The 20,167-nt window shown below is 42.4% G+C and overlaps 1 protein-coding gene across 2 annotated transcripts in view; it reads left to right on the top strand.

Moving 5' to 3' along the window:
- Upp2 (uridine phosphorylase 2) overlaps positions 1-20,167 on the top strand; it is a 37,862-nt gene that overhangs the window by 16,244 nt on the left and 1,451 nt on the right. Inside the window, exons 3-6 of one of the 2 annotated variants that reach the window (XM_028769215.1) lie at positions 604-762; positions 3,295-3,409; positions 7,040-7,249; positions 9,236-9,382. In XM_028769215.1, coding sequence (XP_028625048.1) covers positions 604-762; positions 3,295-3,409; positions 7,040-7,249; positions 9,236-9,382 — 631 coding nt within the window. The remainder of the gene's footprint in view (positions 1-603; positions 763-3,294; positions 3,410-7,039; positions 7,250-9,235; positions 9,383-20,167) is intronic. The other variant, XM_028769216.1, reaches the window with a different exon arrangement.

Raw genomic sequence — 20,167 nt, 5'->3', positions numbered from 1 at the left:
AATAAGATAAATACAAAAACAAATTAGTGGGATGGATGACTTACTGCAGTCAAGTTCTTAATCTATAGTAACAAGCCTTGTTCCGTAATGCTTTTTTTCCTCAGTGAAGAATAGAAGTCTTGAGATGTTTTCTTTAAAGCTTGAGATAATCCCAGTACATTTTAAAATAAAGGCTCCTTGTTAGGGTAAATAATCAGAAAACACAGTAAAACTGGCAGGTGTCCCTTTGCTTTCCAAACTTAAATTCCATATCCTTAGCACTTGACACTAAACATGTCTTGTGAGTGTCCACCACTAGGATGATTACATCTATGAAGGTGCCAGCTGATGCTACTATAAACTAAACCACCGGAAAACACTTTGCTGAACAATGTGTACACTTACATGATTTTCTTCACGAATTTAGTATATAGCTCATTTCACCTAGTTGCCTTCTTTCAGGTTAATGACATAAATGAGCCAGATTTTGAGCACAATCCAAGACATCTACACACACTCAGAAGTAAACTAAATGTGCTACAAAATGAAAACATTGGAACTGAGTGTTGCCCGTTGCTCTTATCATGGTGATGATGGTAGGCACCTGTTCATTTTTATTGACAGTTTGTCTGTGTTGGTGGGAGCCCGAACAGAATGAAGGCATTTGCACAGTTTATACACAAGGAACTCTGTTTGGAGGGAGATGGAGAAGACATTGAAGACATCTGCGCGGGGACAGACAGATACTGCATGTTCAAAACAGGCACTGTGCTCTCTCTCAGTGTAAGTTGGGGACAGCTGTAGGCCAGCTAACCTTTGAGGAATGGACATCAAACTGGGACCATCCAAACACACTTCCCTCCCCACTCTGTTGTGTCTTCTTACACAAAGAATGCAAGGGGAGGTTAATACAACTCAAAAGAGTTTTCGGGACAGGGAAGAGCATCCAGGGTCACTACCTGCCTTTATACTCACTACTTAACTATTAGGTAAGGGCAGGAGTCTTCAAGGCTCATCCCTCTTTCTATTCCTAACTGATCAACATGCTCCCCTTCCCAGCCATTTCCATTCCTCTGTTTTTTTATCCTGCTTTAGGAGCCTTGAGCTGTTCATAGAGGCCCATTCTCAAGATTGTTAGAATTTAACACAAACAAACTTGCTGAAAAGCTGCCCGTGCATTTGCACAGAGATCTTGTGATGTGTTCTGCTCTCGTTCAGAACCTGATAGCTCTTCTGGACACTGTCTAAGATGTGATGAAAGCAGAGTGATTCTCTGAGCGGTTCCCATCAACGTCAAACACTTAGGAGGGTATCTGTACACAGCCACCCATTCTGTCCATCTCAGCTTTCCAGACATGGCTATATTCTGAAGCAAAAAATCCAAGTCTGCCATGTGTTTGGATGTGGTAGTCCTCTTAAGGTACATAAGAGACACTGAGTAAGCCCTGCATAGATGTGGCAATTTTGAAAGAGTTCAGTTGTAAAATGCTCTTGATGTTAGGGAACTGTCACAACTCACTGATCCCTCAAATGATTCAGATTATTCAGTGGTAGAATGTCCCAAGAGCAGGGAATGTGGGGGAGCCAAAGAAAACATTCATAATAATACCACTGGGGCAGCGAAGCGAATCTTACAGGGCCAAGAGTGCCTGAAACCTGTTTTGGCTTCTAATAGCAGAATCCATTCACTTACTAATTTGTTCAGTCAATAAAAAATTATAGACTACCTACCTCAGAAGAAGCTAAATGTCCCCTGATATTGTTCTATTAACTCTTCAGTTAAAATCCTTTAAACAGTAATTATTTGTTCTATTTTGCATAATAAATGGAGAGAGAAAAGAAGTAACATTCACACACACACACAAAATGAAACTTCTCTAAATGATCAGAAACACTTCATCATAAGGCAAAGCCAGAGGTGATCCTGGTGTACTGTCAAGGACCATGACCCAAATGGTCAAAGCTAGCCTCTTAGAATAATAGGCAGGCAGGTGGTTTCCAATACAGACCACTTTACACATATCCAGTAGCTACAGGGAGAGAAGGAAAGAAGGGAAGGAGGGAAAGAGGGAAAGAGGATGAGAGAGAATTTTAAGAGAAACAGGAGTCTATTTGTAATTGTATCATCATATTGAAAACTAAGTGCTGATCCTCAAGTTAGCAAACTGCTGATTTTGAAAGAACCTAGTAGATAAAATAATAGCTCATCTGCTAATTTACTGTTGAAGCAAATGATAGTTTATTCATACATTCCAGAGCCAGTGCCAAGGCTCCAAACTTGGTAATCTCTAGCACATAGATCAATACAGACTTGATTCCTGGATCCAGGAGGCTTTATGAAGCTTTCAGAAATTAGGGTTTATTGGATGAGAACAAAACATGGTGATCCCAGAGTCCCACTGTTTCCACAGTTCAATATTCTTGATGACCAGAAGGAGAGGGAGCTCTGGTTGGGAAGAACATGATGGCAGCTCTAGTGGTTTTCCACAGTCTCTGTGGCCATGGATCCATACACAGACTCTGCCATCAGGTTAAAAGTGAATAGCTACTGAGAAAACTCAGTTCCAGTTTCTACAAGCTACTGTGTGGAAGGTCTTTCTGAAGATTTGTTAGACATAATGGGACCACCAGAAGTGGCTAAATCCTCTAGTCCATGTTGACTGAGCCCTGGTCTGGTGACTGTGATTGTTTTGACATAAGTGTTGAACTAAACTAGGATGCAGCCATGCTCTGTGGCAATTTAAACTTATTCACAGGTTCAACATACGTTTTGAACTCTTGAGTTGGAACTGAAACCACATTTGTCCATTAGAGTCCTTCTGAACTCACACAGAATTAACAGCAAGTGATCAAGGCTGTATTTGAACAATAAAGTTAGTTTACTATTTCACTCACTAGGGTGAAGTAAGGCTGTGTGAAATGGAAGACAAAATTATGCTTCCTCTGTTCCCTGTCAGTTATGTATGGGGTGGGATCTTCTTCTCATAAGCTCATGGAAAATAACTCCACAGGGAGATGCAAGCTGATGCTGCCCCAGCACACCTGTACTCTCTGCCATCCACCTCTGTTCTTGACAGTGAGCGGCTCAGTTTAACTGGCTGTAGGATGCCTCTCTCTAGTCCTCACAGATGGACACATCCATCAGCATGCCATGTAGGCATCACTTAGAGATGACTTACATTTTCCCAAGTGTTGGCATAGTCTTAATGATTATGTAAATTTATACAAGGGCTGTTAACTCATAAAGAAGAAAAAATATGTCTTGCTCACTTATGCGTGTGTGCGATGTATAATGACTCTCCTCTCTCTCAACAGCACGGGATGGGCATCCCCTCCATTTCTATTATGCTCCATGAACTCATCAAATTACTCCACCACGCACGCTGCTGCGATGTTACCATCATCAGGATTGGAACGTCAGGGGGAATTGGTGAGATGGATTGATTTCTACCATTAAAGCCGACTGATTCGTCATACATCCCTGTGTTAATTCAAAGTACACCAACATATTTAGAGCCCAACAGAATTCCAGATGGGCTGCAAAGTTCTGGGAGGCTGGGGCTTGAGAATTTAAAGATCTCTCTGTCTTTCGGTCTCTGTCTCTGTCTCTGTCTCTGTCTCTCTCTCTCTCTCTCACTCTGTGTGTGTGTGTCTGTGAGTATCTCTGTGTGTGTGTGTACGATTCCACTGTTGTTCAAAGAGGTTCATACAAAGAAGAGAAGAATTATTATAAAGTATGATTTTATGGTATGTTCTAGTTTGTTTCTTTGTTGCCATCAAAAGACTTTGACCAAAATCAACATGGAGAGAGCAGAGCTTATACGGCTAACAGCTCGCAGCCAGTTATTGAGGAAAGCCAAGGGACGAGCTCATGGCAGGAACGACTTCCAGGAACAGTAGCAGAGGCCTTGGAGAAGTGCTGCTAGGCCATTCTTATGGAGACAGTTCTTCAGCTGAGGCTCCCTTTTCCCAGGTGACTTCAGTTTTAGTCAAGTTGACAAAAACTAATCAGCACAAAGTAAGGGTAGGCTTTTCAGCCTGAGAAATTCTATGTGACAGGAATGGGGGTGTTCAAGTAAAGAAAATAGTAAGGATTTACCTGTTTTATCTACTCAGTATTGGACTTTATAGCTGCTAGCAAAACATTGCCTTTGGCTCATCTCAGTGGTTACACCTCTTTTCTTGGTCCCATGTTTTATTCAACTACACAGCAAAAAGGACCATGTGGGCCAGTGACTGCGTAAGTTCATCCAAGAGCTCCCCCCATACATTTCTTCAATTGTTTCTTAAGGAGTAGCTCTTATTAGGGTGTCATCTTACCATGTGACTACGTGCTAATGCAAATGCAGCATTTTAAATGAAAAGGTTTGATAGACAAATCGACAGGACCACATGGTTACATAGAAAAGGATGAGCTTCTAAAAAGACAACCACCCCAGAATTGCTTGAGTAAGCCTTTTGGAGGAAGAGGTGATCATAAAAAAAAAAAAAAAAAAACCCAAATGATTAGAGAAATGGCATGCTCACAGATGGCTCTGACTAAGATTGAGCCAGTTAGAAAGGACCACAGCCTTTCTAAATCTATGATCCAGAAACAAAGCCAGCCCAAAGCATCTTATATGCGAACAAAAAAATTTTTTTTTATTGTGGGTGCTCTTCCAAATGGAAAGGGAGAATATAGAAGCAGACAGTGTTGGCCAAACATCTTTCTAGATTGTAGTTTCCCAAATGTTCAGTTTCAGGGAACAAAGTGCCTGGGAAAGACATGGGAACCGTTATTAAGGCTGCTTGTAGTTTTCCGTTTGTAGGATACACTGATCTGCCTTCTGAGCTCACAGCTAATCATCTTGGCCTCCTGACTGCTGCAGTTGCCATTTGATAAGAGTGAGCCTCCAGCTAGTCACTCTGGTGACCATCCAAATCATGGTCATGGTCTTGTGTTTCATGATAACATGGTACAGACTACAAGAAGATTGTACCGACATCATGGAGGCCTGTAAACAGAGGCAAAGCAAGCTATTGGATTGGTGCAAACAGCTTCAGCTCAGAGTTGCATCTAAGACAGGCTCATTTGTTTGAAGCAACACTGTATTTGAAGATAGGAAATACAGATATTATTTAGTTTTTTGCTAATATGATCATTCCTTAATGGAGCAAAATAATACCTTGATAAAGGAAATATACACAATTAAAAAGAACTTTTGTCTTAGAGATACTAGGCTATACATGCTTCAATGTATCTACATTTTTAAGCCAGTATGAGGAAAACACATTTTCAACTTCTTTCTCAATGTCTTAGGGCATTCTGAACAAGGTAAGAAGCCCCCTTTTCGGGCTTACTTACAGTGTGTCTGGCCAATTAGAACCGTATTTTCAGAAGCTACTGGGATGTTTAGCATCAATTGTCAACTTGACACAACCTAGCATCTAGGATGGTCTGTGGGCATATCTGGTTGGAGATTGTCTTAATTCAGTTTGTTGATGTGGGCCTGACTATTCCCTAGGAAGGAGGCCCTGAATTGTGTAAGAGTAGGGAAATGCAGCCAAGTACATGAAGCTAGCAAGTACATGTGTACCCATTTTGTTTCCCTCTGCTCATGACTGTGAATGAGACTTACTGCTTCTAGTTCCTACTTTAACTTGCTCATGATGGTGGACTGTAAGTTGGAATTATAAACCTCATAAACCTGCTCTGTCTGCTTTTGATAGGGTTGTTATTACAACAACAGAAATTAAAGTCTGACAGCCACCTTGAGTATCTAGTGGGAAATGTAAAATGTTCCTTAATTAACTCTACTTTGGCATATTGGAATATATATGATGAACCTGAAATTAGTTTGCACTCCATAGCCAGGGTTGTTAAAAACATTTTCCTGTAAAGTGCCAGATAATAAAGGTTCTGAGCTTTGCAAACTGTGCACTTTCCGTTGCTACTTCTTAATGTCATATCGTAGCTCAGATACACCAAGGACAGTAGGTAAATGATTGTGTGGATCTTGTTGCAACAGAGCTTTGTTTACTAAGACAGGTGGCATGCAGCCTGAGGACCAGAATTTGCAGACCTGTGTGTTCTGTGGTATCTTGATAGAAGCATGCACTCACTGATTTCTATTGAACACTCAAGATGTGCTGGGTACCACACAGGCCAGGTGAGAGAGCAGTACGCTGACACTGTTCTTTATATATAGAACAGTGTCTATATAGATTGTGTTTCATCAGAGAAATAGACAAACAAATGACAGTTTTAAAAAAAAGAGTACCATTCAGATACATCTTTGCACTTGGGTTGTCAGTAGAAATTGGCATAAATCAAAAGACGGGTCCCGGAACGCCTTGGGAAATTCTCTGGACCTGTTTTTGTTACTTTTCATTTATTCATGCTCATTTTTTGGGTTCTCTCACCAACATGGCTCAGGCTTTTGGAAGGGAGTGACTCTAGCTGACACCTGAGGAACATTGGCATTAGTGTGATGAGAAGACTTCCCTAGGACAAGGACACACCCAGGCAGGGAGAGTAAGGATTGACAGGAAATGGCATCTTAATGGGCCCCAGTCCCTGGAGCAAGTCAGACTCTGCAGCAATGGAAGGGCAGCCAAGAGGCCTAATTTGCATGGAGTCAGGGAGAAAAGGGAGGGAAGAGAGGGGAGAGCTGCCAAGAAATTATAGTAATCGAGGAGTTTGTAGGAAGATTAAATATCAAGAAGTCATATCACTTTATGAAAGCTACTTGCTGGCAGGCTCATTTACTTTATTCCTGACCTAATTTATTCAAATTTGAGCCTGAAGGCTGGCACTAATTTGCATGTCCAAGAGTCTTGTTTGTCTTGAAACCTAAACCCCACCACACAGTAAATGCGAATCTGTAAAGACAGCCAATGAGAATGCTTGTTCTAAAGGTTATTCCAATGCACTTAGGAAAAACATTTTTAAAGATGGAAGCAGGAGGAATCATTAACAAACAGCATTAATTAATGTTGACAGAATAGGTCGCATACTACACGACCCAAAAGTCAACTCAAAGCAATCTTCTGGGAATCACTTATTTGTTCCACATTGCAGGGATTGCACCAGGGTCTGTTGTAATAACAGATACAGCTGTAGACTCCTTCTTCAAGCCTCGGTTTGAGCAGATCATCTTGGATAACGTGGTCACCCGAAGCACTGAGCTTGACAAAGAACTGGCTAACGATTTGTTCAACTGTAGCAGAGAAATCTCCAACTTTCCAACCCTCATCGGACACACGATGTGTACCTACGACTTTTATGAAGGTGAGAATTGTTTGCACACCAGGAAAGCAGTAGGAAAACACCAGCCGCTTGTTATACAAACCCACGATTTATATTAAAACTGCACGCTAGCAAATTAATAGTGTGGATTTTCAAGGGGAAGCAAATAGCCTTTTTACTTACTAAAGCATGGTAACATAAGGGCTTAATAAGCAGCTGAGAAACATGCAGAGTGACTTTATATTGAGAATGGGTTTAATCCTATATCAATCTGAATACTGAAATGGCAATTAGTGATATTGACAGCATCTTCTCTCTGCCTGTGACTTTTCACTTAAATTGCTGACTTTAAGAAAGAGGAATATGCTGGTTCTATGCCTTTGTCATTCTTCTGAACTCCAGGCAAGAAAGACTAGGAAATGGAGAGAACTGTTTAATTAGAGAAACCCTATGGGGATGTGGTTGTCTCAGAGTGGGACTTTTAGCCTACAGTCAAGAGTAAACGGTCTCTGCACCTATTGTAGAGTTAAGTTGAAGGTCACTATCAAATAGCAGCTCTTGTTCCAAGAGATGACGCAAGGCAAAGGAAAAACAGGACAAAGCAATCTCCAAGGATTCTGCTCATTACAGAAAAATTTGCATTGTCTTGATCCCATGGTATTTCACAGTAAATCTTGTGCTGAGGTTATGTTTATATAAACATTATAGTTAATGTTAAGATATCATTGCCAACTTCTACCTTTCTCTCTATCAAAGTTTACATATTACTTTTAAAAATCACTCATGGAGATAGACTGTATTCTGTTTGCATTTGTTCAGGTTAGTAAAGTTGTTGGAGGTGTTTACACAACAGGCAGCAGGGTGGTAGATGGACAGGGTGAGACTGTTCTAGGACATCAACTCTTAGGCCCTTCATTTAGAGCATCACCTACCCGTGTGTTTATGTCACAGCTCATTAGCAGAAGCCTGTAGAGTCAGTGTTTCCATTGGCCTGTGAGATACTGTTTCAAATATGAAACATTTTGCCAACCTTTGTAATTTCTAGAGCTTTCCATACAAATATCCAGATTTTTGGCTCTCTGACATAACATAAAGTAGCATTAAAAAGTGCAAAATAGTTGATGCATGACAGACCTGGAAAGACCTGGCCCATATCTGGGACTACTTATGTTAGGGCTAGGTGACTCCTATCTGATTGCATAGACCCTCACATTCACGTTACCAGGGCCTCTGAGCCAACCAAGTTTGACTCAGCCTCAATAATGCAGAGGTGTTGGCAGGCAGCACTAAAGAGGAGAGAACAGGGGAAATCTGGTTGCCAGGATGGAAGCCACAGGGAACAGGAGCAAAGGAAAGGAAGGACTTCCTTCGGGAAGGACTGTGCAAGTAACGGAGGGCCACTGACTTCCATCCCTGCACTGCTGGGTGCAGAAGGTTGGGATTCACACACTGTGAAGGGGGAACATCAGATTGTTCTCCACCTCTTTCTGTGCCCACTGGTTAACCCAGTGAAATTAAGCCAGGCAGAAGTAATAAGAATAATCTAGATGGGAAAACCTGAGTGAAGGGGTAGCAAGAAGCCTGAGAGGTGTGCACAGGACACAGCACACACCAGTTGCCTATGTCTGGTCATGGTGGTCGTAGGGAGAGTGGCAGTATCCAAACCATTTGCCTCCAGAGCATCACTGAGGTATGGGACCTTTCTCCCCTGGTGTCTCCACATGGCCTGTGCCCCTGCCACTGAGCCAGCTGAGGTTCTCCTCAAAAGACAACTTTCTCTGTGACCCCATTTCCTGATGTCCCTACTGTCCTTCAGAACTGGGGCACTCTGGTACAGACACTCTCCACTGTGCATGAGATGTGAGTCAGGTGCAGCTGTATTCTATAGTCCTTCGGAGGAAAGACTCCACAGCCAGGTCCCCAGAGGAGGCTCACTCAAGAGGTGGGAACATAAGCAGACAGCCTTCTGAGGATGCTACTGCCACTGAGGTGTGACAGCAGTCACTAAATCACTCCATTCTCTTTCAGGCCAAGGTCGCCTCGATGGAGCGTTATGCTCCTTTTCGAGAGAGAAAAAGCTAGATTACTTGAAGAGAGCATACAGAGCGGGAGTCAGGAACATCGAAATGGAATCGACGGTGTTTGCAGCCATGTGTGGACTGTGTGGCCTGAGAGGTAAATGTCTTGTGAGTTCTAAAGGCCTCTTCCCCTCTTTCACACAGGTAACTTACATTCATTCTTCACGAGAAAGAAAGGAGGGGCCCCAAACAAATTTTATTTTGTATCGAACACATGTCTTACAATTATCCATATTAGACATTATCTTATAGAGATTTGTGAGCAGGTGGGACACTGCTCCCATCAGGATATGAGAAAACGAAGCTCAAGGATCAAAGCTCCAAGGGCACCTGCTGGTTGATGACATAGCAAGGACTCAGTTGCAAGTTCATTGTTCTCTATCTCGGTAGTGGGTGCTCTTTTTTTTTCTCTTTTTAAAATCATAATTGAATTTGCTGAGACAGGATGCAAATGAGAGATTCCTAAAATAGACTATCAGTCATAATTTTAATTAGCGTGGTCAGGAAAAGGTAGGAGGAGAAGGTACCGTTTGGGAAAGGGCACATGGAAACCTGGAAGGCACGTTCTGGGACGTGGAAATGTAAAGCTAAATATACCCGGAGGATGCAGGTGTGCTGCAGGAACAGGTGGGGATGAGAGTGGGGAGAGTGGGGGGAGAAATGTGGGGCGTGAGGGAGGGGGAAGGGCAGGTTGCACCGCTAAAACTTTGACTCTCTGTCTGGAAGTTGGAAGGTCCTGGAGAACTCTGACTAAATAAGCTTCGGTCGACTTTCTCTGAAGGCCAAGTTGGGAAGAAGGTAATAGGAATAGAGCAGAAGTGAGAAGGAGATTAAGGGGCCAAAGGCAGCAGTCTAGCAAAGCAGGAAAGGCCACAGTGGTAGCAGAGAGCAGTGAGGTACAGTCACACTCCACACAGTTCAAAGCAGAAACCCAACGAGACTTGCTGACAGTTCCATGTGAGCTTTAGGAGAAAGGGAGGATACCCCAAAGAGTGAGCTTATCACACCTGGGACAGACATGTTTAGGTGAGGATTTGGTGGTTGTGACGTGCAGACGGGGGTCAGGTGAGCAGTTGGACATAAGACTCTGGGGCTCTGATGAAGGGTTTGGACTCGGGGAATAAGCTTGTATGTTGATAGTACAAGGTGGCATTTGAAGCCCATACAGTAGATGAGGTACAAAGAACATGACATAGACAGAAAGAGATCGAAGGTAAAAGTTAGGAAGATGAAGAAGACCAAGGGAGAGTGACCAGTGATGCCACCAGTACACCAGGAAGGTATTCTCTGCTACCCAGAGGACAAAAACGTCACAGAAAGAATCCTGATTTCTAACATCCATCCTAACAGCCAATCCACTTCCTTTTATGTATGTAATAAATGCTGTGCTTGTGGTATCATGTCTAAGAATACATGTTGGGATTAGATAGAGTTCATAGAACACTATTTTTTTCTCAACTTTTCTTTTTTTTTTTTCTCAAATCGTAATTAATTCACACAGGGGTTATAAACACAGAAAGGCAGGATGTGGGGAAGGGGATGACACCGGAGCGTGGTTGTTCAGGGGGAGTATTGATACCTTTCAGAACAGGGTATCGGCTGGGTGAAGGTTCAGGGGACAGGTCACTATGACTCTGCCTATGACTCGCTTGTCCTTATCTAAGTTGGTATTGTCTGCCTAGGCTACCTATTTACAAGGTCTATGACTACTCAGGCTGGTAAATTTCCACAAAAGCTGCCTGTTTACAATAGCTTATAGCCATCTGTTTCAATGTTTTTCCACAGAGACCCAAGACTTGGTGTTAGTATACATGTATGACAGGCCTATTGCTGATTTTAGGCCTATGGCTGATTTTAGGGCTTCAGTGTGTAAGTAGGGCTGCCCCTGACATCTCCTCCCTTCTCTAAGTATAGAAGGGCTGTGGCAATTCTAATCTTGCGAAGGCGGGGATAGAGGCCTGACCTCCAGTATTTGAAGGGGACCTTGTAATAGCTCCAGTCCCCCTGTCGTTGTCCAGTGAGGCATGAGGGCCATACCCGAGGGACACTATTTTTAACCACTCAGGATACATGTGCGCGACAGACTGTACTACCTGGTGAAGAACCACAAATTCCGCCTTGTGCTGTTTAGATTTTCTGCTTTTATGTGTATGTGTATGTGCGTGACGTGCACATTTGCATGTGTTTGGGCGCATATGTATGAGTCTGCATGCCATGGGGAAGCTGAAGGTCAGGAATCATCCTCATTGGCTCTTCTACCTCAACCAACCCCAAGCTTAATGGCACGGCTTGGTCCTGCTGGCTAGCCTGCTCTGGAGAATACTTTTTCTCTGTTTTTGGAGGCTACAATTTCAGGCAGGTCTACATACACCCTTACTAGGCATTTAGTTAGGTTTGCATAGCAAGTGCTTTGACCACTGAGCCATCTTCCCAGACACCATCCCCATGCTTTTTGTTTGTTTGCAAACTCATCGTGAATGCACACTTTCAGAGAAACTATAACCCTAACCAATGAGCAAGAATGGGGCGGTTTGACCTTGCTTGAGCCGCAATGAAAAAAAATTCTGCTCCAAGAAAGGCTTTCTGAGGTTTCCCTATTATCAAAATAGTGACCACTTGAGTCACATCTCTGCTAAAATGTAAATGAGCAGATTTTGGTAACCAGTATAGTCATATATCAAATGCTGAGCCGATAGGCTGCCAGGTATAAGTGTGGTGATGACCATGAATTCCTTCTGTAAAAGTTATCTGTTGGTCCCCAGGGAATACTGTAGGCTTGTGAATCCTGGGTATCGTCTTTGTCTTTTGAGAATCCTTTGGTGACTGGAGGGAAGTCACTCTCTTAAGAGAGCCTTTCTGTCTTGTGGCAGATCTCACGACCTCATTCTTACCTGCACCTGCATATATCCCTGCTTCACAACTTGCCTTCCTTGATCTTTCTACAGCGTTCTGTTCTCACTGCTGCTGCTGCTGGAGCTTCTGGCTGCTGGACGCAGGTCTCTCTCTCTCTCTCTCTCTCTCTTTCTCTCTCTCTCTCTCTCTCTCTTTCTCTCTCTCTCTCTCTCTCTTCCAAGTCACTGCTGCAATCTCCATTTCATCACGCAGACCCCTTTCAGCTGCCAACACATACACCAAGGGCTCCACTCTGCAGCTCTGTAGCTCATCCAAGTATTACTGTGCGAATTTCTTCACAGTCACAAGGACTGTTAATCTTCTCCCAAGACATCATTGTTTTAAAATGTGGATTTCTAGCAGGTTGGCCCTGGAAGATCAACTCTCAGGGGCCAGACAAAGGCCCAAGGACAGGTTGCTATCTTGTCTTCATCTTTCATGGTTACTTCATAATATTTTCCCCTCATCCCTTCCCGGTGGTAAAGCTTGGACTCTGGCAAACAACCTTTAACTTTAGCCCATTTACTGTCTCACTCGGTGTGAGCCAGGAAAGCTTTGGGGGAAGGGCTGAGGGTGCAATCACACTCCGATGTTCTAGCAGAAAAATCAGGAAGGACATGAATGACAAGCAGCGTGGAGATGTTTCACTTGGCCCCAAAGTCCAGGATCCATGGGTTTCCATCTCACAAGACCTGACTACCCTCCACAGTACTAACCCATCCCACCCTACTCTCAAGGCTGCATTCTCTGGTGGCCATTTCTATCTTTTTATACTACTAAACAGCGAACAATCAACATGAATTCACACCCATGTGAAAACTCACACAGTTTCTGCCTTGGGATAACTTTCGTCCTGCATTAACCCTGCTCCTCTAGAAACCACAGTCTAACTCAGACACAGAGTTAGGACCCTTGCAGAGACAGTCATTCTACATCCACCTGGCCCGGGGAGGGTCTGTGTCCGTGTAGCTCAGCTCTCATCTTCACAATGAACATAAGACTTGCCTCTCAGGGGATCACTGTATGACTACACAAACCCAATCACTCATATTTACATCATGTATTTGGCTTCTATGTTGCATATCCAACACTGTTATCTTTATTTCCGGTTTGTTTATATATTAACTTATGTATTGCTTTATATAATGCGTGCTCTACTATGCTTTCTGTTGCTGGGAGACAACATTCTGACAAAAAGCAACTAGAGGAGGAAAGAGTTTATCTAGATGGCTTGCACTTCCACACCAAAGTTCGTCATTGAGGGGAGTCAGGCCCTGTGATGCTTACTGGGTTGCACCCCCTGGCTGGTTCAGCCTGTTTTCTTATACAGCCAAGGACCACCTGCTTATAGATGGTACTGCCTACAGTGAGCTGGGCTCTCCTACATCAACCAATAATCAAGAAAATGCTTCATAGGCATGCCATAGGCCAATGTGATGGAGACAATCTCTCTGCTGAGGGTTCCTCTTCCCACCTGACTCTTTTGTTTCAAGTGACAAAAACTGAAACAACACAGTACATACGGGTGAGCCTTGATTCTCTCTCCATTGTGATGTGGCTCCAGAAGAACAGGGACCTTGCTGTTGCTTCCTGTCCAGCACCTAGAATAATGCCTGCCATATGGGAACTCAGTAACTATTGGACGAGCGAATGAATGTAAAGAACGGTGATCAGACTATACTTGACCCTGGAAAATGGCCATAGAAAACTAGATCCTTCATTGTCGGGTCACATGAGTGGTTCAGAATTGTCTGAAGGATGGGAGCCAAGAGTACCTCTTGCTGTTAGATTTATGCAACCCTGCAGTCCCAGAGTCTGCTGTTATTTGTAGGTGAGCAAACTGCCTGGAATAGGGCCACCAATAGCCATCTGTCGCTACTGTTCTTTTGCTCATTGTCCCCAACAAATGTATTAGGGGTCCAGCATCACCTTAATAAAGATCTGGGTAAGGAAATAGTGACCATTAAGTCACCCCACATCAGAAAGCTGTACCTTGAGAACAGTGCAAAACTGGACAGCAGAAAAAGCAACATGGTGCCTAGTAGGTACATCTGTGATGTGACTATCCCTGTCTTACAGTGAAATTTACTTCAGTTAAGCCCCTAGCTTCTGACCAAAGATGATGACTGTCTCAGGCTGTGAACTTGTGATAAATATATTCAGCCTGTATCTAGTTTTTATAGATAGAACTGCCATTTGACACAAACTTACACAGCAATATATAAAACCTAATATTTGTATAAGATTAGGCTCTGCTCAAGTCTTTCTCAGTGCCTTTAGTTGTCTGCAACTCACTGCGATTTTTCTTTAGAGTAAAGGAATAATTCCATGTTATTTCTTTTGACAGCTACTTGTAACTTAGGGAGATATTCATTCTTTAGAGAATCAACTCTGAAACTAAAAGGAAACAGAAACTCAACTTAAATTCAACTTTTTAAATTCTTCTGGGGCTGTTCCCAGCCATGAAGGATCTTGATGTCTGGAACCTGCATGGTGACCATTGACTGAAGCCCAAATGATATTACTGCAAAAATTAATGATTATTTTAGTTTTGTAGCTAGAGTATTTATTTCTTAATCCCAAAATAGAAGTAAATCAGTTTTTTGAAAAATTGTTCCATGTAGATAGTTGGCAACCACTTGCAGCTCTCCTCACCTTCACAAGAGGAACAGAGGCCAAGGGTCCATGAGTCTTCTCCAGCTAAGTCTCTGGGCTGGAATTTGACCTCACTTCTGTGTGTCTGAGCTTGCTGTAGAAACACTGCTGCCGCTGGCAGGAGCCTCTCTATAAAAACACAAGGCTAGGGGCGGCAGGGGTGTGTGTGTGTGTGTGTGTGTGTGTGTGTTCTGGACCAAAGAAGCAAAGTGTGCACCAAAAATCAGAGGCCAGTTTTGTGCTGTAAACATTGTGAGCAGATAATCATCTTGTTTCAGCAAACAAACTGTAAGGACTGGGTAGTCCCAAGAGTTAGTGCTAGAGTCAAATAAAATGTTCAGCAGACACTGAGTGATAGTGCATAGCCATGGCATGGCAACTCAACTTTCGAATCTTAAGAATCGGGTGTAAATAAGAAGATAACTTGTTACTCTGTTGAGTGGTTATAGCAAGGCGTTATCATTTGGCTCAGCTGGTCTTGGACTTGAGATCCTTTGCCTCAGTCTCCCAAACTCTGAGATTATAGTTGTGTGTTACCCCACTAAACCTTGCAGTGTGTTTTCCATTGATTAATAATCGTGCAAGTTCCAATATTTGTATAGCCCGTATAATGATCAAATTGGGCTAATTAGCATATCTATCATATCAAACATTTTTCTAATTTTTGAGATGAAACATTTAACATACTGACATTTAGCTATTTGGGGGTCTGTTAATTTGACAAAGACAAGATTAAGAAAAAAATACTTTGCAATATTTTAATGTACTTTAATAAAAGCCAGTGTTGTTTTGGTTGAGTGGCTTTAATTCTAATCCTAAGTGTCTCTTACCACTGCAAACACATCTTGTATGTGGCTGGCACAGCCTCTACTGGCCTTTCTTTACTATGGCACTAGGACCAGAGACCAGGCCTAGGATCTCAGGCTCCATTGCCTGTGCTTCCAAGACATCTTTGTTTCATGGTCCAGCATGAAGTACAAGATTGCGGTCCCAGCACTGATGCTAGGCCTCCTCAGGGAAGACAACATGGTCTTCCTACTGACAAGATGATGTAAGGCCTGAGGTGGAAATTGGGGGCTTGGGATGCCTTGGAAAGACAACTTTGTCTGAGAGGATGAAGCCAGGTCTAAAGAGGATAACTGAGCAGCCTAAGGAAACAGATAAGCAAGAACAAGGATGGATGAGATCTGACATCACTGCCTTCCCACAGATGCTTCCTTCACACAGTATCACAAACTGGCAGATACTGTTGAAACATGATGTGCACACGCCTGTACTGGAGAAAACACTAGTAACAGCTTTCAGTGGAAAAGGAATGTTCAAACAGTATTTAAAACAAGAGAAAAAGACTAAGAGGTGGTTATGTAAGGGAGTGGATGTATTCCTAGGAACCTCAATATCAAAGACACTACCCAGGAATCGAGTGTAAACACCTGGATTTAGTTCTGGGCTTCTGGGTGAAAATGAAAACACACAGTGTTATTCAGCTCTCCTTATGTAACGAAAGAAAGCATTTGAGGTGTTTTCTTCTTTTGTTTGTTTTGGCAAAACTTTATCCAAATGTTAAACTTTACCCAATTATTAAACTTGTGGGATGGTCAGATCTGCTGTAGAGGAAGCATCTTTAGTGACATTTTCATAAGAGACCCAGGACAATCAAAGAATGGAAAGTGAATGCTCTGGTTAATTCAGCATGTCTTTATTGGAGTAAAGGGTTAGGGTTTGGGTATGTACATTCGTGGGAACTTTTATTCAAGAATGGAGTTGGAAGTCTTTAGTTTGCAGAGAGTTCAGTCAGAAAGACCTGCTCTCTATAAGTATTTTCTGTCTCCTCCCCTCCCACACCTGCACTCTGTTCCACGCATCTGGAATGTAGCCTATGAATCTGAATTTCCTGCAGTCTCTGGCTCAGACACAGGTGGCCAGCATACCAAGTTTTGAGAGACATGAACATACAAGTAAGTTATTGGAATGTGCCTGACCCTGCTGGCCCCTCTGAATGTGAACTTCTCTCCCTGCTTTGTGATAGGTAGTCAACAGCCTGAGATCAAGTCTCAGAGGAGAGACAGGAAGTGGAAAGGCTTTGGGTGAATGATGGCTTGATTCTAGTGTCTTCTACAGGAAGCAGACCAGAATGAAAGTGTGCTAGCTTTGTAAATTCAAATGTTGCGGAACAACAGATTGAGTGGGAGAAAGCAGAGGTTGGGGAGAAGGAGAGAAAAGGAGCAGACAGATACGCCCGGCTGGGAGCTGCAGCACCAGCCTCTTCTGTTCTCCTATTCCTTCGACAGCTAGCTCATTTGCTTGCTGCTGTGTGCGTGGGTGTTGGCTCCCAGCCCTGTTATCTTTGTCCCCCATTAATGCAAAATCTTGCTGGAGGTTTGATCTGAACCAGAGACTTGCTGCTAACAGAGCAGAGGGCTGCGGGGAACCTAAAGGATTTAATGTATGAGCTTTGAGGCCCTGGGTCCCCAAAATTATCCACAGGTATTTTGTATGCATAGAAATACATGTAGTTTTTTATGTGAAAAAGACACAGTGGCAACTTTCCACAGCTTCTGGAAGAGGCCATAAAAGATGCCAAAGGGCTGAGAATTGCTAGGCATTACTGACTTGGCTCAGAACACAGTAAGCTCTGCCTTAGAGCTGTGTGTTTCCATTACATTCCTCCTGGGTCAGGTAGCTGACAATGTTCTTGGTGACAGCTAGGTCACCAAATGTCCCTCTGGCCCCAGGAACTACCCTCCATGCCTAATCTAAGGATTATGGAAGCAAAACCACAGGCTTTTTGACAGGTTGTTTTGAGTAATTAGTCCCTTTTATTTGTTCATGGAAATAGGTAGGTGACAAGATCATTCTATGCTGCTTGTTAGGGGCTCTCCAGGGTAGAGGAAGCAAAGCCAGAATTGCTGTTACTTGCTCTCTGCAGATTTGACCTTGCCCTTGAAATCCAAGGGAAACATTCTGCTTGGTGCCTGCTTTGTGGAGAGTACAGAACACGAATTCCTTTTATCCTTCTGCCAAGTGAGGGACCTTTGCTGGACTCTGAACGCTCCCTGCATCTGCCAGCCACATCAGCACTTCACAGACCTGCTGCTCATTAACTTAAAGCATGGGGAGTGCTAGCTTTCTTGTTTAGCTGTTCAGCTGAGTTGCTTTACAACAAAGTGAGTGGGTTTTGAGTAAAAAGGGTCCTAGGTGATGGAATATTCGACTCTTTTGCAGTTGAGTATTTTCATTGGCTCTTACTGCATTGTGAGCATCAGTTTGCTGAGCAGACCAGGGTAAGTCCTAGCAATTCACCATATACTAGCTCAGGAGAGGAATGGATGCAGCTGTTTAGGAAGGTGGGGATTTACTGGCTACTTACTTAGCTGTTCCATCATAACAGGCCATTTGTTTACCCTTCCTAAGCTGTCATTTCATCATCTATCTAAGGGAACAAAAATATTACCTCATTCATGACATGGCTGCATGAATTACGATATCATAAATGCCTGGCATACAGCAAGCACTAAACAAACAATAAGATGCATGAATTGAAAAAGTATTTGCAAAGTGAATAACAAGACATTTGCATACAAAATACAAAAGAAATTCATACAGTTAATAGCAGGGAAAGAAGTAGCCCAATGATCATTGAGCTTTTGCTACAATGACTATGAAAAGGCAAAGAATTATAAGTGTTGTGAGGAGATTTTTTAAAAAACCCTAGTATGCTGGTGATGGAGGGATGAGAAAGCATGGCCATCTTGGGAAACTGGTAAAAATCTCTCAGACTAAAAATAGTACCACGATGGTATCTGGTAATCTCACTTCTGAATATGTAAGTCAAAGAACTGTATTCAGTCTATGGGAGAGACTGGTGTTCGATAGCATTCACTAAGCGTCATTCACAACAGCCACCATTATAAAATCAATCAAAGTGTTCATCAGTGGATGAACAAACCATGACAGTCATATATACTGGGACACTCTTGTCTTACAATGAAGGTAATTTGGGTATTTGCGACAACCTAGATAAACACTGAAGATGTTGTGCTAAGCAAAATAAGCCAGGCATGGGAAGAAATCCTTCACAATCTCATTAATGTATGGAATCTAAAAACCTCAAATTTATAGAATTAGAGACTAGAGTCATAGCTACAAGAGTCTGGAGAGTGGAGGTTTGGTGGAGTGGGAGACGTAGACATGTTGGTCAAAGGGGACAAAGTTGTACTTAGAGGAACAAATGTAAATATCCTAATAAATATTGTGAATATCATTGATAATAATGTATATATCTTAATACCTAAATGAGTAAATTTTAATCGTTATTATGGAAAGACGTGTGTGAGAGGATGCATAGGTTAGATTGACTAAATCTTTGTATAATGTATATACACATTGAAATGTTTCATTATGCCCCTAAGTATGTATAAGTATCATTTATCAATGCAGAGTAAAAATTTATAAGATAGTCTGCACACTTGCGATTATAGTATAATTCTTCCTAAATCTCCAAATGAAGTCTGCAGTAGTGAGTCAAGAAATATATATATTACCAATTCTACTTCTTTGCCCAAACATGTTACTAATGTCCACAGAGCTGATACCCTCTGCAGTAATACACTTTTAGATGCTGATGGAGATTAGCTCACTGTCATCAATCCTAAGTGCTCACCACTGATGACATTATAAACAAGCTCATTCCTTGGAATCCAAGACGTGATGTGAAATTGACAATGAAAATCAGTACAGTATGCATTTTTTTTCTGTCTGGATTTTCCTAATAGAACAAATCAAAGATACTTCCCTTGGGTCAAAAGAACGAGAATTTTGCTTTTTTTAAAAAAAACATATTGTGTTCTTTCTCACACGTCTTTGTTGTTTTGTTTTTCAATACATTATTTCCCTCATTCTTTGGAAATTAAATGCTGTTTGCCCTTTTGTGTGCCCGAGACTTATGTTCAAGCATTTGACTTGAGACCTTAAATGTTGTAAGAATCAGTGTTCACCTTTATAAGAATTTTTTTAGCCAGCATCCCATAACTGGGTCATTGCTGTTTGTCTCATTCAACCTCAGCAAGCACATTCATGTACTCCACCAAGGAATAAAGCATCACTTTAGATGTATCCTCAAAAAGGACGAGCCTTCGCTCAGCTGTGAGGAGTACCAGTGACAGTCCAGAGGTTTGTGTGCCTTGGGTGTTCTGGTCTGAGCACAGTGGTTTCCTAGTACACTGCAGAGGAAAGGGCCAAGAGGGATTTTAATATTCTCGATTAACTAATTTAAATGTATCTTGGAAGGAAGGAAGGAAGGAAGGAAGGAAGGAAGGAAGGAAGGAAGGAAGGA

Source organism: Grammomys surdaster, unplaced genomic scaffold (assembly GCF_004785775.1).
Source record: "Grammomys surdaster isolate TR1022 unplaced genomic scaffold, NIH_TR_1.0 191, whole genome shotgun sequence".
NCBI lineage: Eukaryota > Metazoa > Chordata > Mammalia > Rodentia > Muridae > Grammomys > Grammomys surdaster.
Note: the sequence above shows the minus strand (reverse complement) of the source record. Positions and strands in the feature narration are given on the sequence as shown.